Raw genomic sequence first — 27,705 nt, forward strand, 5'->3', positions numbered from 1 at the left:
GTCCATTTGAGTATTAGCAGACTGTCTGCTTAATAAGTGTTGATCCTGCTCCTTCAACAGACATTTAACTGACTATGAGAAACTTTGCAAATACATGTCAACTTGCACTAACCCCAACCCTAATCCCAACCTAACAGTCTACTTATAATCGAATGAGAATTAGTTGGCACTTAGATACAATGTAACTTAAATTCAACAAACGGACCATCAAAATAAAGTGTGACCAGAAACTTCAACAGGGTTTGGAACAAGTGGAGGAAGAGTAAATAATGATAATGATAGAGGGGGGTAAACTACTGTATCTCTTGTAAAAAAAACAAAAAAAAAAAAACAAGTCATTTCTTGTTGTCTACTTTTTTTGTTGACAAGATCAATGGTATGTTTATGCATGCTCCCTTGGCCTCTCCTCCAAAACATCCATAAGAAAAGTTAAATAAATGCAGAGTATGCTGGTTTTCTCTTTTTTGATGTGTGGTCTCAATCAATACTTACTTCACATCAGACAGCGTTTCACTGATAAACTCGAGGATATCAGCAGCTGTGCCCACAAATATGAGCAACAACTGGGACATTTCATCTCTCGTGACGCCTCCAGCGATCGGTAGCATCCATTTTCCCACTATTAGCAGAATCAGAACGATTTGTTGAAGAGCCAGGATCCAGTCATTGGCACAAACCGTTGACAGTAATTTCAGAGGATCCTAAAATACCACCACAAAGTGAATACATGAGCACACTGTTAACAATTTCCTGTAAAATCTACAGTAACTTACTGTAAATCAATTACAGCCGAAATAGTGCATTTAGATTTACAGAACCATTTATATTGCTGTAATACTTCTGATTCTGTATATACTTCTGATTCTGATTATATGGATTTACGGAAATATATGTATATCTTTACTGTAAAATATACCATGATTTTCAAAATGCAACTTTTTTTTACACCCCTTGTGTATTATTTAAATAGACAACCCTTTTGTTTACGTTGGGGCTGTTTTTGCCCCATTGACTTCCATTATAATGACATTTTTGGACTGCAAAATCATGACAGAATATAATCTGGCAGTCTTGATTGTTGGGGGGTTTACCTGTTGCGAAGAGGTAAAATGTGTCATTTGTACTGTTGATGATCATTTGACACCATTATCCGGGAGAGAGCCCTAAGCATAGAAGATCCTCAAGCCCGGGGCTCCCTTCAGTTGATGGGCGAGAGGGGAGTTTGAGTTTAGGTAGGTCTCGAGAACTCCCCTGGATTAGTCATGACTTTTGGGATTGCTATGGAGAGAAATACTGCTGACTAAGAGCTCATCTATGTTGCTAATTTGGTTTAATCAATTCAAATGTTGCATGTCTGTGAACTGGAAGGAAACTGGGGAACCTGAGGGAAACCCATGCATGCACGAGGAGAACATGTAAATTTAGCATAGAAACGCCAACTGGCCTAGTAAGGCGTTGATCCAACAATGCTTATCACTGAGCTGCTGTGTCACCCTATCTAGGAAAAGAGAGGAGGAGTAGATGTGGAAGGGGGGATATCAGGAGGAAGGTGACTGAGGTATGAAAATTCTGGTTATTTATGGTGTATTAGGAATCATCTGATTGGTGAATCATGTCATCTAGCTATCTGCAACTCTCACATGGTCGCCCACTGAAGATAAGCAGGGTTGTGTCCAGTCAGTCCCTGGATGGGAGACCGCATGGGAAAACTAGCTTGCTGCCGAAAGTGGTGCTAGTGAGGCCAGCAGGGGGAACTCAAACTGTGGTCTTTGTGGGTCTAAATGCCCACATGTAGTAAAGGGGCCGTCTTTTGGATAAGGCATTAAACCGATATCCTGACTCTCTGTGATCATTAAAATTCCCAGGATGTCCTTCAAAAAGAATAGGTAGGGGTTTACCCCGGCCTCTGTTCCTCATGGGCTCCGAACCAACCCCATATCATTACTGGCTTCATCACTCTGTCTTCTCTTCACCAATCAGCTGGTGTGTGGTGTGCAGTCTGGTGCCATATGGCTGCCGTTGCGTCCATCTGTATGTTTACTGTGTTCTGAGAGTCCTTATTTTGATTTTCTCAGACATATCTCTTACACTCTATCACACACTACTCCCTATAAAAGACAGAAACGTTTTGCACTGCAACTAACGATCAACAGAAAAAAAAAAATACAAATTTGACCTCTTTCCAACAAGGAAAAACACCAACAACGATGATGGTGTCATGGCTTTGCAATCAAAAAATGTCATTTAATGGAAGTCAATGGGGCAAAAACAGCCACCAACATAACAAATGGGAAGTAAATTTGCTCAGAGTGTATTGTTAAGGTTTTGTTTTTTAATAATCCCAAAATATATGTGTCAAAATATGATTTGTCACCAAAAAGCATTCCACTTGCTGAAACACAGAAAATATTGTGGCCAAATTAGGACTAAAAATCACCCCAGAGTGGATGAAAACATCCCCACTAACACACAAGGGTTCAGAATAAAAATTTACTATATTTAATACAATTTAATATTGTTTAAAATGGTAATATATTACTTTTGTTACCCAACACTAATTATGAGGAGTAGCTTACTGAAAGTACTCAGGTCAGACTTATGTAAATGACCTGTAAATATCATATGCAAAGGTGTGGCGACTTCTGAACACATGCTGTAACAGTTGTTCTCTATGAGAACCGTGAATGACCATGAACAGGTCTTGTTTGTATTAAGGGTTGAACCAACATTTATTTACAAGTCACCCATGCTAGTGCTTATGCTTTAAAGGGAAAAACTGAATAAATACACTGTCTGAAAGTGTATACTGTAGTCTAGACTTACATGGAAAAACATCAGTAATGCAAAAAAAATTATAGTATACCTGTGTATTCACAGATCCGTTGGTGGAATTTTTCCACTCGTGAAGAAAAGCTCTGATGTCTTCAGATGAATCCAGTTTAGTGCACTGTGCAATAAGCAAATTTTTGGTGTAAGAGTTTTAGGGTATAATGAAATTCATCTTGAGTTATAGCATTCACTGAATTGAGGTAAAGTTGGCTTTATATTCACACATTCCTTCATTTTTTAACAGTGAGAACTTGTGACATGATACTTTGAATGTTTGGTCTGACATCGCATGCAAGTATGACTTCAAAACAACGTAATTCAATTGACTGTGAACAATGTTGTAGTTTGCTAGTCCTTGGCTGCTAAATTAATATCCCTAATAAGAATTTCCAAAGAACACATTTCTAAAATTACAGTAAGAAGGTGAAAGTCCAAACGTGCAAATATAAAACCAACTTCATCTCAATATACGCTGATGGGTTTTGTTAGTCTAACGTTTTCCCAGTATAGCATGAAATGTCTTTGCAAGATATTCAAAAGACTTATGTGCCATTGAGCATTACCTTAGTATCACTTGATTTGTTTTGCTCATGGTGCAACTCAAGGATCCATATGGTTGGTATGATGCTGATAAGGAAAAACAGTATTGCTGGAGAAAACCTAAAGATCAGAGTTAAGAGTAACTGCGTTGTTAATTTCACACATATATTTCAAGATGTTGACCCCAGAACAGTGTTTATTTGAAAGCCTTATGCATGCAAAATAAATTAGAGAAGTCTACTTACCATTTGTAATCCTTCCCTTTTCTTCTTCTCAGAGTTAAAATCATTTCCACCACGAGAGGTAGATAAAGGATAGTCAGAAACCAGTATAAAGGATTGTTTTTCACCCATGTCACCCTCCACACACCGATGAGGGACACTAGGATAAACAGTGCCCTCGTGACTATAGCGCAGATAAATTTGACAAACATGCTTTCTTTTAAAATACTTTTTTAGGATAGGTTGTGTGAGAAAAGTAGAAGCTTTCACTTCTTTGCTCCTTGTGATTCTGAATCAAAAAGCACATTTTACCTTTTTCCCCTCCCACATTGTACACCAGTCGGGGCGGAGCTTTTGTTTTGAACTTGCTTTCTATGTCATGTCATGATGTGATCCACATGAGTTGTTAAAACAACATTTTTCAGATTATGCACTAGTTTAACAGTATTATTTTGTACAAACATAATTTTAGTTGCTATTAAACTAAATATATAATAAGCAAGCTAGTCTAATCAACAACTCTATAGCCCTGTGTGAGCGTTTGTTTTTATAAAGATTAAATTGTTAAATGTTGAAATATTGTAATAACTTCTACTGCAAATCATTGAATTTTCAGGAAGAACTTTTGATAGCTTTTAGATTTCAGTCATTTCAGCTAAACTTTTGCTTAACCCTTTTATGAAAACCAGAGAAAATTTTCTTTTCCACAAATAGTTTTTCTTTAAAGCAAAAAAAAAAAAAAGTTTTAGTTTCATTAAAATTCTCTTCGGGAAGCTATATATATATATATATATATATATATATATATATATATATATATATATATATATATATATATATATATATATATATATATATATATATTTAAACCTCTTTGGTTTCGCCTAGCACAGGGGTGTCAAACTCAATTCCTGGAGGGCCGAAGCCCTGCACAATTTAGTTCCAACCCTGCTCCAACACACTTACCTGTAGGTTTCAAACAAGCCTGAAGGACTCAATTAGTTTGATCAGGTGTGTTTAATTAGGGTTGGAACTAAACTGTGCAGAGCTGCGGCCCTTTTGGAACTGAGTTTAACACCTTTGACCTAGCACCTACACTCACCGGCCACTTTATTAGGTACACAATAAGGTGTCCAACTACTTGTTAACGCAAATTTCTAATCAGCAAATCGCATGGCAGCAGCTCAGTGCATTTAGTCATGTAGACATGGCCAAGACGATCTGCTGCAGGATCAGAATGGGGAAGAAAGGTGATTTAAGTGACTTTGAACGTGGCATGGTTGTTGGTGCCAGACGGGCTGGTCTGAGTATTTCAGAAACTGCTGATCTACTGGGATTTTCACACACACAAACAACTCTAGGGTTTACAGAGAGTGGTTCAAAAAAGAGAAAATATCTAGTTGATGCCAGAGGTAAGAGGAGAATGGCCAGACTGGTTCCAGCTGACAAAGGCAACAGTAACTCAAAAAAAAAAAACACTAGTTACAACCAAGGCATGCAAAACAGCATCTCTGAATGCACAACACGTTCAACCTTGAGGTGGATGGGCTACAGCAGCAGAAGACCACACCGGGTGCCACTCCAGTCAGCTAAGAACAGAACAATTGGGGCTACAATTCGCACAGGCTCACCAAAATTGGACAATAGAAGATTGAAAAAAAAAGGTTGCCTTGTCTGATGAGTCTTGATTTCTGATTCGACATTCAGATTGTATTAACAACATGAAACCATGAATCCATCCTGCCTTGTATTAACGGTTCAGGCTGCTGGTGGTGGTGTAATGGTGTGGGGGTCAGGGGGATATTTTCTTGTCACACCTTGGACCTACTAGTACCATCTCATATGTCAATGCCACAGCCTACCTGAAAAACCTCTCTAATGATGAAAAAGATTATCTGTACAATTTAATAATTTAAATATGATGGATCCCCTCATATATATATATATATATATATATATATATATATATATATATATATATATGTGTGTGTGTGTGTGTGTGTGTGTGTGTGTGTGTGTGTGTGTGTGTTAATTGTTTTTGTTTAATGTATGTTCTGCATCACGAAGTTTTGTATGATTGTTTTGGTATCATATAATCCTGTATGGTTGTCAGTTATATGCTTCAATAAAAACATTTAAGATTTTTCATTGTTACTTTATTATTGTATCAAGGTGTTGCACTCACCAGGAGGAGGCCGGCTGTTGTTGCCCTGGCAGCAACACATCAACACTCCTTTTCAACGGGTTCCTCCTCCTGCTGCTCATAACAGACCGTTTTTTTTTGCCGTCCTCGTCTGGCTTGATTTAACCTCTCCTCAGTTGTTCTATGAACACCCGGAAGGCACAGCCTGTGGTGTAAGACATTTACGACATGACACTGGACTGTGGATGGACGCGAACTTCATCCTCCGTGAAGTGCATAGCACAGGCAAAAGTGCTGGCCTTCCCAGAGGCGTAGCAACTGGGGGGACTGAAGAAATATGCCCCCCGCACTTTTAGAGACAGACCATTTAGAAACAGCTGATTAATAATTATATGAACGTAAACTTTTGGATCCCGAATAACTTTTGGGAAAAATACGAGACAAATACGGCTGTTTTTCGAATTAACGTTAGTACAAAAAGATATGCTGCAAGATTGGTTACTCGTCTCAGTCATTGCACTTTGTTTCTACCGGAAGAAGGTTTTCCCTACTTCCGGTCTCGATCGCCATTTTGTGAAATAGGTTGATTGTAGCTGACCAAGGCCGTCCATTTATCACCACAGTGTACACATCTTTGATGGTTACTTCCAGCAGGACAACGCATCTTAAAGCGTAAATAATCTCAGACTGGTTTCTTGAACGTGACAATGAGTTCACTGTACTCAATTTGCCTTCACCGTCACCAGAACCAGGATGTGGTTGAACGGGAGTCTCGCATCATGGATGTGCAGCCGACAAATCTGCAGCAACTGCGTGATGTTGACAAGTCAATATGCACCAAAATCTCCGAGGAATATTTTCAGTGTCTTGTTGAATCTATGCCACAAAGGATTAAGGCAGTTCTGAAGGCAAAATGGGGTCCAACCCGGTAGCCTACTATTATAATATAACGTTACCTAATAAAGTGGACGGTGAGTGTAATGGTTAACCTAATTAGGGCTACATAAAGAACCTTCATGTAACATTTACATTCACACAAGGTTCTTCAAAGTGAAACTGGCCTGTAGTTCATTAAAATTTACTAAGAAATACACGTTTCTTTCAAAAACGGGAACCAAAATAGTTTATGTAGCCTAAGCCAATGACTGCCAAAACAATTTTTTGGAACCTTTATGCCAGAATAAGGTCAAATACAGTGACTAAATCATCGATTGGTCTCATTTTGAGGCTCACACGAGATAGATTACACTGATAGATAGAAATAATAGTGTAAATAATGCGAAAATTACACAAAAAGTACGCATGCGCACAGACCCCGCCTCCTGGTTTCTCTTGGAAACAGTACACACTGAACAACACCTTCCTGATCCTGACTCATATCTGGAGGAGAGATATCACGAGAGAAAGAAAGAGATGCTAGAGAGATAAAAAGAGAAGTAACGGACAAAGATATTACTCAAATCAATGTATGTAAACTACATGCTAATGGATTTAGTCATTTTATTGGTTTTTAGACGACTGCTGTGGACTAAAGTAAATTGTTTACATGCAGCATGCTAATAGAAAACGAACTCTTGAGCAGATGAACTACAACATAAATTAGCAACAAGTTCTGTTAATAGCATTCGCACATCCTCAACACAGCTTAGTAATACTGTATATGTAGAGAAATAAAAGTTTATTACACATTTCCTTTAGCTAGCACACAACTTGCTATGTGCACTAACAACCAACGTGCTACACATAATATAGGCTAATCAAAACAGTCAGAAAGTAGCTTTACTGAAATAAATGTAAAGGCTATATTATACTGTACTTCACATCAAATGAAATATCAAATACCAAAGTACAATAGTTTATCATATATCATGAAGTAAACTACTGTACCAGAATACTTTTAAATTAATGACCAGTCCTGATATTACATTAAACAGCAAACTATTGTACATGTATTTAGATATAATTGCTGTTTAAAGCAACAAGTAAGAAATGTGATGAACTTTTTTGTTTCACAGCTGATTTGATTATTAAAAGAAACCTTTCAGCATGTTTTCGAGACAGTTTCTGCAGTGTTGCCAGATCTGTAGGTAAACTGTAAAAGATAGTGACATTTATGTTTATATTTAGCAGATGCTTTTATTATTTTTAAAAGCAACAATATATGTAGATGCATTGCATTTACTAAGAAATAAGTATTTCTTTCAAAAAAACAGTGACTGAAGTTTTTTAGGGAACCAAAAATAGTTATTTATTTACTGTTTAACAGTAACTTTATCATGTCTCAGATACTTTAGCATAGTGTAGTTTTTAGAGAGATAGATATACAGATGTATGAATTAAAATTGAAAGGGTATTGTTGGAGGGTTAAGTGTTGAAAAAAAAAAAACATTCAGTAATTTCCTTAAAATTGGCCAAAGATTTAAAAAAATGAGTGGCTATTGGCAGCCTGGGTAGATTGATGAATTAAGTTATGACATGCTGTCTTTTCAGCATGTCTTTTCATGATATTATGATGGAATAAATACATTATTATTGTATTACAATTTATAAACAAATGATCAAATGTGAATTTTTAAGTCATACTGTTTTATATTCTAGGAGATGGAGAAATCATTTCCTCAGTGGGAGCTTTTAAAGCCTGAGGAAATAAATATCCTGCTCATGCTCTCCGTGGACCAAGTGCAGTTGTAAGTTTACTGCAGTCATCACATGGATAGTTTCATTTACATTTGCTAGTTTTTTAGCAAGTAACAGTGTCTGTAAGGTACAGTTGAAGTTAAATTATTAGCCTCCCTTTGAATTGCTTTTTTCTTTTTTAACTATTTCCCAAATGTTTAACAGAGCAAATTTTCACAGTATGTCTGATCATTTTTTCTTCTGGAGAAAGTCTTAGTTGTTTTATTTCGGCCAGAATAAAAGCAGTTTTTAATTTTAAAACACCATTTTAAGGACAAAATTATTAGCCCCTTTAAGCTATATTTGTTTTCGGTAGTCTACAGAACAAACCATCATTATACAATAACTTGCCTAATTACCCTAACCTGCCTAGCTAACCTAATTAACCTAGTTAAGCCTTTAAATGTCACTTGTATAGAAGTGTATTGAAAAATATTTAGTCAAATAATATTTACTGTCATCATGGCAAAGTTAAAATAAATCTGTTATTAGAAATCAGTTGTTAAAACTATTATAATTAGAAATGAGTTGATAAACAATCTCTCTGTTAAACAGAAATTGGGGAAAAAAATTAAACGGGGGCTAATAATTCAATTCTGACTTCAACTGTACCACAATGTAAAATGCAATTAGTTGACTTGTGAGTCAAAAGTGAGTAAATCAATTGCTTTTGAAGTGAATAGTTGACTTTTCATAAAATAGATAGTAAACATGTTGCTTTTAAAGTGATTAATTGACTTTACATTAAAAAAGTGAGCAAACCCATTGCTTTTTTCAAGTGAATAGTTGACTTAAAAAAAAGTGAGTAAACCTGTTGCTTTTAAAGCAATTAAATTACCTCAAAAAAGTTAGTAAACTCATTACTTTTAAAGCAAATAGTTGATTTTACTTTAAAAAGTGAGTAAAGCTGTTGCTTTTAAAGCGATTAGTTGATTTTACTTTAAAAAGTCAGTAAAAAAGGTAAATTAATAATTATAAATATTAAGTTAGGGTGGCAGAGTGGCATCACTGTCATCTCACAGCTAGGCCTGGGACATTAACCGTTTTCAAGGTATACCGCGGTTTGAAATAGTCAAGGTTTTAAAAACATAAAAAAATGTTTGCAATACCGTTTCTAAGGTATGTGTAAGATTTGGTATATACATTTTGTTTTGTTTTTTAGGACAACAGTATCTCCAGCAGAAAAAGATATTCAAAGGCGCCATTTAAAATTGTAAAATAAAATCTGGTTTTGACATAAATGAAGACAGCAGAAGTGAATAATTAATTTAAATTATTGAGCGTGACATGTTTATTGTTCCAAAATATTTTAAATGCTTCTTAAAATAAACAATATTGTGTTTAAAAGGTTTTTTACCCAGACATTTAAAAATAATACATTTTAGAGCAGTAATTACAATACCGCCGATAATCATACCGTCAGAATCTTGGCCCATGCCAACTCACAGCAAGAAGGTCTTCCACTGTGGCGAAAATGAATTAATGAATTAATTAATGTAATATTAAGTTACGCCAACAAAACAGTTCCAAGTTACAATGCGTTTACTCACTTTTTTAGAATAATCAGTGCATAATTGGTTAATCTGTAATAATCTCATCCTCTATATTTTTGGGTCTAATTTACTGTAGATAGATGTGATTATTTTAATGGTATGCAGTATTTTCTTGCATTTTCAGACAGTTTGAAAATATTCTCCATTTCAAAAACCATCAAACTTGTTTGAAAGAAGCTGCACTGTTGGAGTATTTTGTCAATGGATTTTGGTGGGCCAAAGAGATGAGCTTCACTTCTGAGCAAATCTCGTTTGTCATGGCACTTTTACAGCAACTTATCGACAACATTAAAAGTAAGTAAAAAAAAAAAAAAAAAGACAAGCCAAAAAATAAAATAAACAAGTAAATAAAAGAATATGGATGTGTTAAAATCTTAAAACGTGGTAAAAATCAGGCAAGGGCTTTTCTTTTACTGGATTGCTTTAGGGAAGTGAGTAAGTGGGTCAATTGGTGCTTTTGAAAACACTATCGGTTGGTTTAGGGAAGGAGAAGGGTGAGTCAGTCGATCAGTCAGTCAGTCAGTCAGTCAACGGCGGCCTCTGGTGGATTTACATGAGTAGAGCAGGTGCGAATTCTGACATCTCAAAAAGCAGCCCCTGGGGCTTTTGCTTAAACAAAAACTGCAAAAAAAAAAAAAAAAACGTACCTCCTGGGTATTTGGCGCTCTCCGGAATTGTATATAGGGTGACGTTTTCAGAATGAGCATTTTCTGTGTTAACATAATGCCTGTTGTGTTTTTTTTTCAGACAAACAAGCATCATTTGCTGATAATTTCAAGGCATTTACCCAAGCAGTGCTTTCCACAAGACAGTCTCCATCAACAAAAGACAGTTCTTTATTCAACAATGATCAAATCAAGGCCATCACAGATTACTTCAAGACCAGGTTTGTCTCACTTTTGTCAGATCCATCCTATAATCACATTCCTCTTTTTAGTACACTGTGATTATGCTTATTGCATTTCAATTGTTGAATATGGATTAGGTCATTCTCAACCCGTCGCAAGTTATTAATTGACGCAAGATGCTGCTTTGCCATTAGACAGCTGCTAACAAGCAAACTAGATTCTTTTTATGGCCTTCATAATTAATGCTATGCATTATTCATATAGCAATGGATTGGGATGCATGCAGACTAGAAAACACTGGGAAATAACAAGCTGCAAGGAAATCATCTGTCTTTTAGAAAGCAAAAAGTAGAAAAAAAACACACTGATGCACTGAAAAAATGACAGTATGTGTTTTATAGGATTGATTTCTATGTTTACCTGAAAGCCCCAGCTCCATTCACAACAGCAAAATTATTGTCAGTGCTTGAGTTTCATTTATCTTTGGTCTCTTTTACCTAAAATGCTTATTTAAAATATTCATATAAACATTTTGCCTCGTTATGAAGAGTTATTATTCATACACATCATCAGAATGTTAATGCAACATTTTAATTGCAGAGATAAGTCATAGCAATAAGAGTTGAGATGACTCCTAAGCCTAAGCATTGACTATAATTGTGTTGTAGCAAATTGCCGGAACATTACAGGATTGAATATTGTCGAATGCTGTGACAGCATGACAGATCTTATACCTTATAACAGTCTTTTCCAGCACTACCGACTATATGAATTGCTGTTAAGCCATAGCAGAGAGAAGCAACTCCTGAAAACAGAGGTAAGATTCAAATGTGATATCTTAAATCATGGTCCAAAAATGAAATATTTAATGTAATAAATTTTTTAGCCATGTTATGTCAGGGATGCCATTCAGAGATGGCACAGGAGATGGCAAAAGGGAAGGCTAATGGTTTTTAATAATTAGTATATAACAACTATTTCTCTAATGCAAGATGCTTTGAATGGAGACATCTTCTTTAAGCATCAATAAATATAAATTTAATTAAATTTAAAGCTCCCATGAAATTATTTATTGAAATTAGTATCAGTATTGTTAGATTTTAGAATATCTATAAGCTAGTTTGCTCCAAAACAGAAACAAAATTCCCGTTTAGAAGATATAAAATTGATATAAAGATGTAAGACTTGTAGTTTGTCACTTCCAAAACGCTATTGGCTGTTTTATAAAAAGGGGAGGGGCTACACTATGTCTCTTTGTGTTTTGGTTGAGATTATGTCAAATAAAAATGCACATTTCAAAGTACTGCTCAGGACCTTTAATAGTCGTTAAACAGTTATTTACATTTCCTTACATTTGAAAAAAAGCATTTGTACCGCACATCATAATTATTGCACATCAGGTAACAATATTATCATTTATCTATTTTAATCTTGTATGAAATAGAACAAAAGTCAGTGCCTGTCAATGCTTTTTAGGAGTTTTCTGTGTTATTAATTCTTGTCCATAACATACAAAAGTGTTGACCCCTAACTGATTTCATGTTTGTCTCACTTTGTTTTAGATCATCAAACTAATTAAAATATTAACACATGTAAACACATCATGCAGTTTTTAAATGAAGGTTTTTACTATTAAGGAAAACAAAATCCAAAACTGCATAGCCTTATGTGAAAAGTGTAAGCCACTTACTACTTAAGTTTGCCACTTATTTCAAACCACACTGAACTGAGCTAAACTGACTTGAACTTAAACACTGAAAACTGAACTACCCTGATCCAGTTACTATGACCATTTATGTGAAACTGCTTTGACACAATCTACATTGTAAATGCGCTATACAAATAAAGCTGAATTTAATTGAATTGAATTACCAGAAACAACTGGAATCAAGCGTTTTCGATAACTTGCAGTGAGTCAATGAATTGTTATTCAGCCACACTGGAAAGTTTTCAAGCATGAACCGTCTTTTTAAGATCATGCCACAGCATCTCAATTGGATTTAGGTCAGGACTTTGACTAGACCACTTTAAAGTCTTTATTTTGTTTTTCTTCAGCAATTCAGATGTGGACTTGCTGGTGTAACAAACATGCAACAGCAAACAGCAAAATAATCCAATTTGGATGCAATACAGTGCTGCTGTGTAAGGTGCAAAGCACTGTGTATGATGTCACCAATTTGGTAGTTTGTATGTAGGGAATAACAATACAGATAAAAAAAAAACGTACACTTTGAAACTTGTTTTTAAAAGTTGTTTAATTAAGTCTCAAAAGCAATTTTAGTAGAGTGTTAGTCTGTTACTATGCTGTGGAGGAATTTTGGCCAACTCATCTTTGCAGAATTGTTGTAATTCACCCACACTGGAAAGTTTATGAGCATGATCCGCCATTTTAGGGTTATGCCACAGCTTCTCAAAAGGATTCAGATCAGGACTTTGACTAGGCCACTCCAAAGTCTTCTTTTTTTTCATCCATTCATATGTGGATATGCTGGTGTGACGAACATGCAACAGCAAACAGCAAAAATACTGTGTAATATATGACACAGTTCAGCCATTCATATGTTGACTTGCTAGTGTGACGAACATGTAACAGCAAACAGTAAAATAATCCAACTTGGGTCCAATATTGTGATGTAGTGCTGCTGTATAAACTGCAAAGCCCTGCCTATGATGTCACCATTTTGGTAGTTTTTATTTGACAATAACGATACAGATAAAACAAATTCCACTTTGAAACTTGTTTTAAAAGTTGTGTAATCAGGTCTCAAGCACCATTGTTGTGTAAATCATAAAGTTTTCCATTTTTAGTTTTGTTTTAGTCTGTTGCAGCACAGTGGAGGAATTTTGGCCAACTTATCTTTGCAGAGTTGTTGTAATTCAGCCACACTGGAAAGTTTTCGAGCTTGGACCACCTTTTTAAGGTCATGCCACAGCTTCTCAATTGGATTCAGGTCAGGACTTTGACTTGGCCACTTTAAAGTCTTCATTTTGTTTGTTTTTTCATCCAGTCATATGTGGACTTGCTGGTGTGATGAACATGCAACAGCAAACAGCAAAATAATAAATTTTGGGTCTATTATTGTGACAGTGCTGCTGTATGAACGGCAATGCACTGTGTATGATGTCACCATTTTGGTAGTTTGCATGTAGACGATAACGGAACAGAGTTCAAAAACATACACTGGAACTTGTTTTTAAAATGTGTATAATCGGGTCTCAAAAGCATCGTTGTTGAATTTAATGGTCAAAACACATAAAAGGTTTTCCATTTTTAGTTGAAAACGGTGTTTTGTAAAGATACCCATATTAAAGAGAACAAGAAGGGGAGTAACACACACAAACACAGGCATACCTTTCATGTTTTTTCTCCATTTGATATGTTATCATAGACTCACACTGGAGAACTGATGCTCACAGAACAGAAGCTGAAGTCTGTTTTCACTGACAGCAATTAAATATCATGGACGTCAGTGGGTCTCCAAGCTGTTGGTTGTTAGTCTGCATTTTTACTCTTCCAACTGATCTCTGTCTGCCATCATACTGGTACATACTGTAGTATCATCTAAAATCCCCCTCTCTCTTGCTAAATAAAAGGCATCAGGTCATTGAAACGCCAGTTAGGTATTACTCAGAGCTTTGGTAAAAATGTTTTCACATTCCAAAGGCTTGTTCTAATTCGTATGTGTTATCATTGAACTGTGCAGAATCACTGATCTCAGATTACAAGTCTAAGCTTCATCAACTCCAAAATAGTATCTGTTAATGTCTGTACACAGTAGAATGTGCTTCTTAGATCAAATCAAAAGGATTAAACACAAGAAAATAAATCAAAATAGACATGTTTTTGCTTAGTATTTTCAAAGTTCAGTTTTTGCAACTTCCAGAACACTATCAGTTATGATAAATATATATTTTTAGTTTAAACCAACAAGCATTTGGCTCAATATAGTCTTTATTCTATATATAGTAAACTGTGGGTCATTAAAAGACATTACAAAATGATTTCCTAGTTTTTTTTTTTTAATGGCTTTTACAATATGGCAGGTGATAATATCAAACCCTGCTTATGACATTTCAAACCTGTATTACCTGTTTAACACTGAAAAGCAATTATTTATAATGCAACCGGAGAAATTTCGTTTTTTCCATCGAAGTTTTATTCAAGCAAAACATTTAGGCTCTAGAAGAGGATGTAAGAATACTTTAAATGATTTCAGTAGTTTGATTCTTGTAAAAAAAAATAATAATTGTGTATTGTGTGTGTGTGTGTGTGTGTGTGTGTGTGTGTGTGTGTGTATATCCTTTAGACCTCCACTGTATGTGTTTTATTGACATATAAGGACAAAAATGTGCATAATGACATGGGTATGGCACAGGTATTGCAATGATAATGTATCTTATGAGGACATTGCTGATGTCTATAGGAATTCACAAAAATAACCTCTGAATATATGTGTGTTTAAGTGTGTGTATATGTTTTTATATCCAAATGGGGACTTCAGATTGAATGCACACAGACTCATTGGGATATAAAAATATATACACACACTTAAACACGTGTGTGTTTTTTGTTATGAGGACATAGCTGATGTCTATTCAATTCACAAAAATAACTTGTGTATATATGCGTGTTTAAGTGTGTGTATATGTTTTTATATCCCAATGGGGACTTCAGATTTAACTCTCACAGACTCATTGGGACATTTGTCACAGTGGGGACATAAATTTAGGTCTGCCAATGCATAAATACTTAGAAATCATACTTAATCAACTATTTTGAAAATGTCAAAATGTAGATTGTTTCTTGTGAGGGTAGGTTTAGGGGTAAAGGGACAGAATAAACAGTTTCACAGTATAAAAATCATAACGTCAATGGAGAACCCCCACCGGGATGGCAAAACCTGTGTATGTATATCTTAGTGTGTGTGTTTACTGGTTTTGGTGGTTTACAGGGACAGTTTTTTGTATAATGACATGGGTATGACATTCAGTTGAGAGTCAGAATTCTTACCCCTCCTGAATTAATTTAATTTAATTAGCAATTTAAAGCCTTGCTTAGGTTAAGTAGGCAAGTCATTGTATAAAAGTGGTTTGTTCTGTAGACAACTGAAAATAAATATAGCTTAAGAGGGCTAATAATATTGTCCCTAAAATGTTTTTTTAAATAACTGCTTTTATTCTAGCTAAAATAAAACAAATGATACTTTTCAGTATTACAGGAAATACTGTGAAAAATTCCTTGCTCTGTTAAAAATAATTTGATTAAAAAAATAAATAAAAAAGAACAGGAGGGCGAATAATTTTGACTTCAACTGTATTTGTACTTTATTACGGTGGTTTAAGAGGACATACCTGATGTCCATGTAATTCAAATGCTTCACAGACAGTTATACTTAGCTACAGAGAGTGCCTGTTTACTACCAATGTGTGTGTAAGTGTGTGTACACCCTTTAGACTGACCCTTATATGAATGCTCGTATCGGTAAATGTAAAGTGACTGTATGCTTGAAATGGTTGTCTGTTGATTCTGTAGATTACTTTCTCGATTCCCTCACAGCACTGTACATGTCCAGACATGCCTCCTCCATCCTGTTATTTTACATTCTGGGAAGCACATATGTGTAAGGCTGAATTTAACAAGATGGCAAGAATTTTCACAAGAATTGACAACACATTAAAAAGACCAATCTGCAGTAAAGATCTAAAAAAAAAAAAATCTGCTCAAGTCACTGAAAGTTCAGGAAGAAAATATATAATGGATCGTGTGATTTTATTGCAATTAATTGGGAAAAGAAAAAAATGCAGGAATATTTTATATGTATAAATAGAGATTTCTACATTTAGAATGTGAAATTGCCATTCAACAAAAGTGAATGAATGAATGAATAAATAAATATATACATTAATTAATTAATTATAAAGATGTTTCCTACTGAATTTGCTGTTTATTTTCACCTCTAACTTAACACAGATAACCATAAGCATAAAATACAGGTAATCAGAAAGCATTTTGCCACAAATGCCAATGGCTAGAGATTTTGCTGCTCTTAAATATTTCTTTTTACTAATCATAAATGTGCATTATTATAATCCAAAGTCAGACCAAACTAAGTGGAGAAGCACATCTAAATTGCAATCGTTATTACTACTATTAATACAGTCAGAATTATTAACCCCCCTCAATTATTAGCCCCCCTGTTTAATTTTCCCCAATTTCTGTTTAACAGAGAGCCGATTTTTTCAACACTTTTCTAAGCATAATAGTTTTAATAACTCATTTCTAATTACAGATTTATTTTATCTTTGACATGACAGTAAATAATATTTGACTATTTGATATTTTTTCAAGACACTTCTATACAGCTTAAAATGACATTTAAAGGCTTAACTAGGTTAATCAGGTTAACTAGGCAGGTTAGGGTAATTAGGCAGGTTATTGTATAACAGTGGTTTGTTCTGTAGACTATCAAAAAATATAGCCTAAAGGGGCTAATCATTTCGACCTTAAAATGTTTTTTTTTTTTTTTTTTTTAAAAACTGCTTTTATTCTAGCCGAAATAAAACAAATAAGACTTTTCTCCAGAAGAAAAAGTGTTATCAGAGATACTGTGAAAATTTCCTTGCTCTGTTAAACATCATTTGGGAAATACTTGAAAAAGGAAAAAAAAATCAAAGGGGGTTTAATAATTCTGATTTCAACTGTATTATTAAATAATTTATTTAACATTAATATTGACAGTTAACATATACATAATCTCATTATTAAAGTGTTTTTTGTGTAAATCTAATTTTGGAGAATAAATAAAAATGATTATCTTTTTAGAATGTGTAATAATGGCATATTTAAAGCACAAGTAAAAAATTTTGCACACAATAAACCTTCCTCCATCCCACAGGATTTCTTCATTGGGCTTGTAGTTAAATATTTATTTTTACTAACCTATAAATGAGCATTATTACATTACACCATCAGACAGAACGAATTGGAAAAGCACATAATTGCAATCGTTATTACTACTATAAATATGTATTATTTACAGTAATCATGTATTATTTTAAAATTATTATTTAACATACTCATTATCTAATAATTAAAGTGCTTTTTGATGTAAATCTGAGTAACAAGACTAAATAAAAATGATTACATTAACAAAAATAATGATTTACCTTTTTAAGTGTAACAAGGGCACATTTAAAGCACAAGTAAAAACTTTGCACACAATAAAACCCCATGCCACTGGATTACTTCGTTGGGCTAATAAATAAATATAATAAATGTAATAAAAAATAAATATTTATTTTTACTAAACAATGAATGAGCAGGCAAAACAGTGATGCAGTAGGTAGTATTGTCGCCTCACAGCAAGAAGGTCGCTGGTTCGAGCTTTGGCTCAATTGGCATTTCTGTGTGGAGTTTGCATGTTCTCCCTGCGTTCGCATGGGTTTCCTCAGGGTGCTCCGGTTTCCCCCACAGTTCAAAGACATGTGGTACAGGTGAATTGGGTAGGCTAAATTGTCTGTAGTGTATGAGTGTGTGTGTGTGTGTGTGGATGTTTCCCAGAGATGGGTTGCGGCTGGAAGGGCATCTGCTGCGTAAAAATGTGCTGGATAAGTTGGCGGTTCATTTCATAGTGGTGACCCCGGATTAATAAAAGGACTAAGCCGAAAAGAAAATGAATAAATGAATGAATAAATGAGCATTATTACCGTACAAAACCAGACCTAACGAATTGGAGAAGCACATCTTGCAATCATTATTAATCGTTGAATCGTTGTTTAATTAATTATGATTCATTGTTATTATTATTAAATCATCTATTATTTTAATATTATAATTTAATATACTCACAATCTAATACTTAAAGTGCCTTTTTGATGTATATCTAATTTATAAGTCTGAATAAAAATTATAACATAAAAAAAATATATCTTTATCTTTTTTTTAACTTTAATGATGGCACATTTTAAGCACAAGTAAAAATTTTGCACACAATAAACCTTCTTTCATGCCACTGGATGTCTTCATTGGGCTAATGGCTATAGCATTACATGGGTTGCCATCTCTCTTTCCCTTTAAATTTTAGCTTGAGCAGAAAATCTCCCTCCCGCCTGATTTGCTCATCCATAATTAACACGTAATGATCGTGCTCTGAGTACACATTCCAAATGTCAAGCCGGAGGAATATAACCAATCATTTCATTCCAATTACATCAACATTTCTGCCTTGCATCAGTGTAGCTGAGATCTCTAAAACGGGAAGACAAGATTACCTCAAATATCAAGCCGCAGATTTGTTTAGCGTCTGAATGGTGCTTTATTATGCCATGGTACACAAATAATGAAAGCTGCATACAGTGAACATCAAAAACAGAAACTAGGTCACCGATATAAGGGCATCATGTAACAACCATTTTTTTATTTGTTTTGAAAAGGACTTCAAAGCACATTTTGAATATTAATGTACTTGTACCCCCCCCCCCCCCCCTCCTCAAATTGAAGCAGCTTTATTGAATCAAGATGTTTTAGGAATAACACAACTACAAAACAAGACAATGAACTTCAGTGTTCTATTTTCACTCCTATTAAAATGATACTGTTGACGTTAATTTGTTTATTGCTTGAGACGGAACGCACATGAATCATGTCATTAAGCAGTGTAGTAATGAAAGAGCATTGTTCTACACCCCTGCCTCAATCGGGCAGTGTAATTATGTTCGCTATACAAACCGCAAAGCTCTTTGTTTTTGTCGGCGTACCAGTTTTTGAATTCCGGGTGAAGGGCCTCCAGCCAAATGAACAGTAAAACGATAGAAAATTTGACCCAGCTGTTAACGCAGATACACCACACTGAATTAAGACACAGTAAATTCAGTGCTGTTTGGAAAATTGGACTCATTCTGAGATAACGACATTATTTTTCATTCTTTTTACACTATTCTAATAATAATCTTGCTGCTATTTAAAGAAAATATTCAAGTTTTTGGTTGTTGGAATCAATATGTTAGTCTTAAAGGGATAGTTCGCCTAAAAATGAAAGTTTCCCGCACGTCATGCAAAATGTAGGTGTCTTTCATTTTTCAGTAGAACTTTAAAGGTGCAGTAAGTTTAACACCCAGTGGTTGAACTAGATATTACACAATTGGTTTAAAACAAACGCAAGTGCAGGTTGCCAGATTGATGAGACCAACGGGAGTGTGCATGATTGTCCAGCCTAAAGGTTGATTTAAGGCCGTGTTCTAAATAAAAGCAACGTCATGCGATAGAAATAATAGTTTCCATATTGAAATTAGTTTTTGTTATAACCAACATCTGAATTTTATATTTTAGACACGACTTCTATTTCTAAACAACAGAAAACTGACAATGATCACCTCAGGTACACCTCATGTGGTTTAATCAGTGTTAAATGCTAATAATTTAAGTTTGAATGCCATTCTACTGAAAGCAGCAGCAGATCTTGAAAATAAAATAAACCTTTTAAAATTAAACTTTAGAGCTGTGACTCAGTGCAAGCCAACACATATCAGTGATTCGGCATCTACATTTGTAAAGTAGTGATGTTAAAGACGTCTAATATGTATTAATTAAATCTCACCATTTCATTGGAGTGCAGTGAGTTCACTATTCTTTGCTTCTGAATGGCTGTATTTAAATGTATGTCTTGTTTCGTCTGGTGCAAACAGATGCTGGTGCTTATCACTGCACATCTCATCACCTAGCATGTTGTTAGGACACAAGGTAACCATGTAACCTAATATTTATATTATTTGCTGACTAATAACCACTTCATGTGGAACTCTGAATCTGCGTCTCATTTCAGATTCTGCTACTGTCATCCAGAGGTCGCATTTCAGTCTCGGGTGTACACTTTGAGAGCCTTCATGACTGAATGATGAATAAAATACGCAGTTTTCCACTAAGGCAACCCGGGGTGCTAAAATATAATAGGCTAAACTAGCATCGGGCGGGTTAAAAGAACCAAAACAAAGACAGTGTTCCTGCACGTAACACACTTTTTCAAAGCAGAATATCTGACTTCAGCATTGTTTTTCAGATAAACAAGAATGTTCACTTAGCTTGTTTCTTAAATATCTGCAAACATATGGTATTTTTATGTTTTATAAGAGTCTAAAAACTTACATGCAGCACCTTTAAATACGGTGAAAAAAGCTGAATTTGTGGTCCCTGGTCATTCTTATATTGGCAGTGAATGGTTTCAGGTTTTTAAGATCAGTTATTTGAGTAGATAGTGTGCCCTATAAGGCATTAACAATTCAGGCAGTGTAAATATGCTTTCCATCGGGGCGAATAAAGTCTGGTTTCATGATAATGTCACACAAACCGCCACTGCTCTAGCCCTGAGACATGACAGCACAGAGGGGATGATATGCACAGACCCTATTCACCGAATGCTATATTTTAAATGATTCGACAGACTGTGGCTGTCATGAGTCAGATGCGCTTTAGCTGACTGGCAGAGTTGTGATAAAAACTAAATGTTACTGTCTATTTTTTCAAAAAGATTGGTAAGAACACTAAAATGAACAAAGCTGTGGATTTTATAACACTTCAGAGGATTTGTTTACTGTATATGCAATCATCTTAGGATGATTCTTTTCTCAACCTGATAGATCCTGTTGAATTTTGATCTAGCTTCCAGAATTTCATGCTGAAATATCTTTCGTAAGTGGTAAAGTTTTTTTTTTTTCCAACTGTGGCATAAAATTCAACACAGGCTCAACACAGAAATACTGTCTGTGCTTCAGACAAAATTTTCGTGAAACCCAAAAATGTACTTTAACACACATTTAATTCCAGTTTCTAGGTAAAATTAACATTACAACAATCACCAATTGTTCCTTTTCACACTGATGATATTTACAGGACATATTATTGACAAATGAAAGATTATTTTGTGCAGTCTATGCTAGGCATAACCACTTTTAAGGTATACCGGAGTTTGGAAAAGTCATGGTTATAAAACCATCAAAACTTTCTGCAATACCGTTCCTAAGGTATGTGTAAGATTTTTATTGATTTTTTTGTTTTGTTTTTTAGGACAGCAGTATCTTCAGAAGAAAAGATATCTAAAGATGCTATTTTAAACTGTAACAAAATTCTGTTTTTGAAACAAATAAAGACAGCAGAAGTCTTTAATAAAAACTTTAAACTTTCAGCAGAAGTTTTTAATAAATCAAATATAAATATGCATATAATAAATAATGCTGCTAATAATGATAACATTATACAAAAGCAAATTATTATGAATAAACTGAAAAAGGCCCCCGAAATGAAAAAGGCATGAAAGTATGGTTTTTATATTTATGTAGGCTAATCCTTTAATTCTTTTTCATATGTGAAGATATTTGCGTATTGCTGTACATCCTGTGTGTATTAAGCAATGTTTAAGCGAGGCGCACAACTAACGCCTGTTTCACACCGCAAGCGTCAGCGGCGCGTGAGCAGAGCGTGCGCAGCGCTTATGTCGAGCAGTAGCAGCACGCAGGCGTTTGCCTTTCACACCAGCTGCGTCTGCAGCGCGCAGCTCTTCGGCAGCTGCTGCAGAGATCAACCTATCTCTGTCTATTCTATCTAGTTACCCATGTCTCACTATTTACAAATACACTTTTTAAACTTTTCATGTGCACCAAGGCCCCTCCTATGCTGTTTCTTTAACCTGTAAATGTTTATTTTACAAATTTTATAGATCAAATAGTACTGTATGCTTCTTAAGCTAACTTATATAATAAGTGTCTACAGTCAAAAGACAATCGCCTGTGATATAATGTCATTTGTTTTTTGATTATCAGGTTGCTGTAGACCTAGTTATAATAATATTTATACAATATAGTTATGATGTTTATACATGATCAAACTAGTGTTACTTTCTCCGCTTCAGTGATGTCCAGCGGCAGAATAACCGCTCGTTAATTCATGCTCGTGCAGAGGATGAGACGGACAAAAGTAACCAATGCATGCCATTTTTTTACTTATTTTCGTGTTGTTAGATTCACAATGCAAACAGCTTCCGGTAGGAATAACTCGAGTGAACATAAAACAAAGCCGATTAAAACTTTCTTCTTCTGCTCAGCTGCACAGAACACAGCGAGCTCACATCATCCAGCATGCGTGTCGAACTACACTACCCACAATACACTTCGCTATGGACTACAAATTCCGTAAATATTCTATTTCCCCTCTCCTACAACACTAGTGTGCAACTTAAGCAAAACTGATTCTAAAATTGTTTTACATTTGGTTTTGTAGTTCTGGCCTAAATAAATGTTTGTTGCCGTTTTTAATCGTTTTAAGTTCATTTGAATGACTATATATAGACCATTTGACATTATTAACGCATTTATTGGGTAAAATTGTTACTTTTTACTGTCATTCAATGTGTTTGGGTCATTATCAATGCACTGTCACTTTAATTGAGCGTGAGCAGCGCGTCAAAAATAGACCCAGCGCCGAAACTATCGCTGCCGTGCTGCTTCGGCGACGCTCACGCCTCGCTCTGACGCGCTGCTGCTGCGTGCGGTATGAAAGCTCTAATCGGTTAACATGGACGCCAAAAAACACATGCGCTGCTCACGCTCTGCTCACGCGCCGCTGACGCTTGCGGTGTGAAACAGGCGTAACTCGCTTTGCGCTGGACTATTGATCTGCTTTGATCTAGTCCAGTGGTTCTCAAACTTCTTTCATCAAGTACCACCTCAGAAAAAAATAGTCTCTCCAAGTACCACCAAAATGAGAAGTATTGAAATACAGTAGCATAGTAGGCCCAATAAAGCAGCTACAACTCTGCACAGTTAAAATACATGGCAGATTACCTCAGAAATATAGGCTATATGTTATATATGGCATATTATATCCATCATTTTTGATCAATTTTGAAATGTGTGTAGCATGTACATGACATATTTCATTCCTCCGTGTACCACTAAAGGAAGCCTGCGTACCACTAGTAGTACACGTACCACAGTTTGAGAACCACTGATCTAGTCTATTGAACAGTCTATTATAGTTCCTCAAAATAGCAACGTGCCAGCATTGCGCCTTAACACGCCTTCTTTTTTTAACCAGAACGCCTATGGGCGCACATATGAGCGCAAATGCATTTGCTATTTAAAACTGTGCAAAACGTCAAAAATACTCTTGCACCGAGCTGAAACTAGCAAACAACAGTTGCGTCGCGCCTTGCGCCGCATTTCGTCAGGTGTATGATAGATTCGCAATGGCGTGATTCAAACTTGCAGCTGCGAGAAAAAAGTCAAATCCTGAGAAAAAAAGTCTCAATAACCTTGTGTTAGTTAATGTTGCAGTAAAAAAAAATTACTCTGAGATTTTTTTAACGGGCTTTTGAAATGTTTGGTGTTATGTTTCAGAAATGCATTGAAGTAATTAACCCGGATGAATTTGCCGCCCCACTAGAAGAGGGCTTTCCTGCTGACCTCTACTTCCATTACATGGCTCCCCCATGTGCGCAAACACCTGAACAGGTAAAATGATCTTTTTGTGATTACATTTACATTTAGTAATATAGCAGACAATTTTACAATTGAGGAGGCATTCAGTGATTTAACAACAAGAGGCATTACGCACAAGAAGTGCTAATTATCCAAACGAACTGTTCTGTGCTAAGAGAATTGAGTGCTAGAGTTAGGAGGAGGGAGTGGGGGGGGGGCTGTTTTTATTTTCATTTGAGAGAAAGTGTTTCTACAGGTGTTTGACAGTGGTTTGTCAAGCCCACTCACCTGTGTGAAGCACACTTCCTAAATCCATGTTTTTGATTCTAAATCCATGTGAGCTGGGGGGTATCCAAAACTCCTGTAGTGTCTTTAGCTCACTGTAAACTGTTGTATTCATTTTGTGGTTCAGACCTAGCTTGGAATTACCCTTCCAGAGAAGATGCCTTTCACATGTTTCTCATTTTCAGACAAAACACAAATCTGCTTCCAAGTATGACTAACACTTTTCCTTAGCAGACACTGCACTGTACAGCTGGGGAAGACAGGGAATCGTATATTATAGCTGGAGGATTACATCACAACTCTTTCAGTGCATTTTTGTTTTTCAGTCCCGCTAAGAGTTTTTGTGACTATTTCTGCGTTCATGTATTTTAATGATTTATTCGTTGAGCGCATTCTAGTATAAATACTGTGTATAAAAATGTCTGAGACGCTTCACCTTTAAAGAGATGTATGTATCCGACGTTTCCAAAGTCAGGGAAAATCTGGGATTTCCATCTCTGGAAGAGATTATCGAAAATGAATGATGTCATAAAAGTTATAAAAAGGGTATGTATATGTCAGCATTTAATTTTGTAGTTTCCCAGCTTCTAAATTGTACTGAAAATCAAAAGTGACCCTGTTGTGCACTGTTCAGCAGTGCATGGTATTGCAAAGCAAAAAGTTGTGATGTTACATCAAACTGTAATGATGATATATCAAACTTTTCTGTTAATGTTGCAGATTTCTCTTACAAACCCGTAACGTTCTCTATTTAACTCATACAATCATATTAAAATTGTTTAAAGTTTGATTAAACTCTTAAGGCTTAGTGGCCACATACATGAACAGCACATTTTAGCTCTTAAGTGTCAATTTAAAATACTTTTAATGTTTTATATTTTGTTACAGACATACAGTGTCATCCTGAAACTTTTTTGCAGCACATAAAATGTCCCAAACACTATTTTAACTGTTCAAAATGAGAAAAAAACTCTCTGATAGTCAAAGCAAGTAAAAAAAAAAAATTATATGTTATATATGTATTTAAAAAAAAAAGTGTTTTATGTAAATTCGGACCACGAGTCCACATATGGGGACATAATTTTCTCTAAAAAGTGCATCATATCAAAAGATCATACATAGGTTTTATTCTAATTAGGTTCAAATAAGCCCAAATAGCAAAGAGAAATGAAAAATGCATGCTTGGGCCTTAAGGCTGATTTATACTTCTGCGTCAAACACCGCCGTATGCTACGGCGCTGACGCATAGCCCTTCGCCGTGGCCATCGGCGTCACTGACATGCACCTCTCAAAAAATGTAACTACACGTCGCAACAACGCGTAGCGCAAGCTCTGTGATTGGTCGGCTTGGTGGCGCTGACGAGTCTGGGCGGGACCGAGAGCCGCGCGAATGGCGCGAGCGATTGTTTACAAGTGTGGAGTCCCGTGAAGGAGCTACAGATGGGAAGTTTTGTTTTGTGTTTACCTCATAGTTAAAGTTGTTGCACGTCTGTCGGTTCCTGCCTCAAAATGAGCGAGTTTGAGCCACTTGTTCAACCAGGAATTGTTCAGGAAAACCAAAACAGAAGCGAAGAAACTCGACACAGAGGAACATTTACACCTCACTGCCAACTAGCGTTTCGGAAGTGTTAATGCAGACCAACAGAGACAGCGCGCAGAAGTATAAATGCACAGCTGCGCGCGTTGCCTGCGCCGTGAGTTACGCTGGTCACTTGACGCAGAAGTATAAACCAGGCTTTAACGTACCATTCAGCGTCAATGCTTGACAGAGGGCGTGTCTGAAGGTGGGGCTGACGCTATCGTCATAGCTGCGTCAGCAGATGAAAGTAGTCAGCAATCAGCTACTGTCTTTGCTGGTGTATTTGCATACAGCAATCTAATTGGCTGACGCTTCCGTCGGCGCTTGAAAAGTTGTGCAAGTCCCAACTTCTGCAGCGAGCAACGCAACTGAAGCAGCGCCAACGGATCCACAGTGCAGTTCGGCAACGCTTGACGTCACCCATTCAAAGTGAATAGCAAGCGTTGAAGCTGACGCCCCGTGTGAAAGGGGTGTAAGAGGTGTAATCGTTGCAATATAGGCTCATTCTGAAAAAGTAGTTCTACAGTGAGGTTGCACAGTTTACCGGTACTATGGTAGTATCCTGATACTATGGCTCCAAAATACTGGCGGTGCCACTGTAGTTTGTAAACGGGATCATCATTAATGGTCTTTCTGCAATAAATAATGTTGCATGTGGAAAAGTCACTAGAACGCTCCTACGCTTTTGCAACAACAGACCATTTTATTTTATTAGTCTATGGACCCCTCTAAGGCCGTACTCGCACTATGTACAGTTGCCTTAAACCGGGCCAACGCACACTTGTCCCCCCTCCCTTCTCCCCCGACGGCCCGCACTCATATTACATTCAGGCCTGGGCATGCTAGATGCTAATGTTTGGTAAATAGTTCATAGCAAGTAGTTATTATAAAGTGTCGCCTAATTTCTTTTCTTACCGTGTAATTACAGGGTACAGTAAAAACAGTAAGGGTTATTTCCATATTTTATTGATTTTTTTTTTTTATAATATAAATAAATATATCATATATTTTAATAAATTATCCTGATTAAGCCTTTAAAATTAATATAGGTGTCTTGCAAAATAACAAGTAAAACTAGACCTTTTGATTATTTTTATAAAATGAATAAAAAATATACTATAAATATTAAAATGATTAGTAAATCAGTAATATGATGTAGTGTTATTGTATTAATTAATGCTAGTGTAATTGTATATGCTATCAATTACAGACAAACACAAACACAGCTGGAACAAAAACTGTCAATATTAGTAGCCCCCTTTTTTGACAAACACTGTTTGTCACTGTCATTATGTAGTTATTAAGTTAAAATAGTAGTCATTATGTAGTTATCAAGTTATTAGTAGTTAAAATTGAGGTTTATAATTTAAAGTAAATACACTTTGTAATCATTTAGATAAAATGTTGCCAATGTTAACGGTTGATACCTAAAGTGGCAGTCTGGTCTTAAAATCTATGGAGGCTTTAAAAAAGGTATTGAATTTCACTCTCTGATTCCTGTATATATATATATATATATATATATATATATATATATATATATATATATATATATATATATATA

At 35.6% G+C, this 27,705-nt stretch overlaps 2 protein-coding genes across 5 annotated transcripts in view; one reads left to right on the forward strand and one right to left on the reverse strand.

The window, feature by feature from the left end:
* Positions 1-27,705, reverse strand: part of tmem26b (transmembrane protein 26b) — an 87,119-nt gene that overhangs the window by 2,494 nt on the left and 56,920 nt on the right. Inside the window, exons 2-6 of one of the 2 annotated variants that reach the window (XM_087274513.2) lie at positions 5,776-5,938; positions 3,615-3,750; positions 3,393-3,489; positions 2,864-2,947; positions 493-701 (exon numbers count right to left, since the gene is read on the reverse strand). In XM_087274513.2, the coding sequence (XP_087130639.1) occupies positions 493-701; positions 2,864-2,947; positions 3,393-3,489; positions 3,615-3,750; positions 5,776-5,815 (566 nt within the window). In that variant the 5' untranslated portion in view covers positions 5,816-5,938. 2 annotated transcript variants of the gene reach the window in all.
* Positions 6,283-27,705, forward strand: part of cabcoco1 (ciliary associated calcium binding coiled-coil 1) — a 33,290-nt gene continuing 11,867 nt past the window's right edge. Inside the window, exons 1-6 of one of the 3 annotated variants that reach the window (XM_087274410.1) lie at positions 6,283-6,704; positions 8,332-8,420; positions 10,087-10,256; positions 10,710-10,848; positions 11,555-11,627; positions 24,197-24,310. In XM_087274410.1, the coding sequence (XP_087130536.1) occupies positions 8,335-8,420; positions 10,087-10,256; positions 10,710-10,848; positions 11,555-11,627; positions 24,197-24,310 (582 nt within the window). In that variant the 5' untranslated portion in view covers positions 6,283-6,704; positions 8,332-8,334. Of the gene's footprint in view, positions 6,705-7,040; positions 7,200-8,331; positions 8,421-10,086; positions 10,257-10,709; positions 10,849-11,554; positions 11,628-24,196; positions 24,311-27,705 lie in introns of those variants that run through there. The other 2 variants (NM_001177463.1, XM_087274409.1) reach the window with 2 other exon arrangements.

The sequence above is a fragment of the Danio rerio genome, chromosome 12 (assembly GCF_052040795.2).
Source record: "Danio rerio strain M-AB ecotype USA chromosome 12, GRCz13ab, whole genome shotgun sequence".
NCBI classification, from domain to species: Eukaryota; Metazoa; Chordata; class Actinopteri; order Cypriniformes; family Danionidae; genus Danio; species Danio rerio.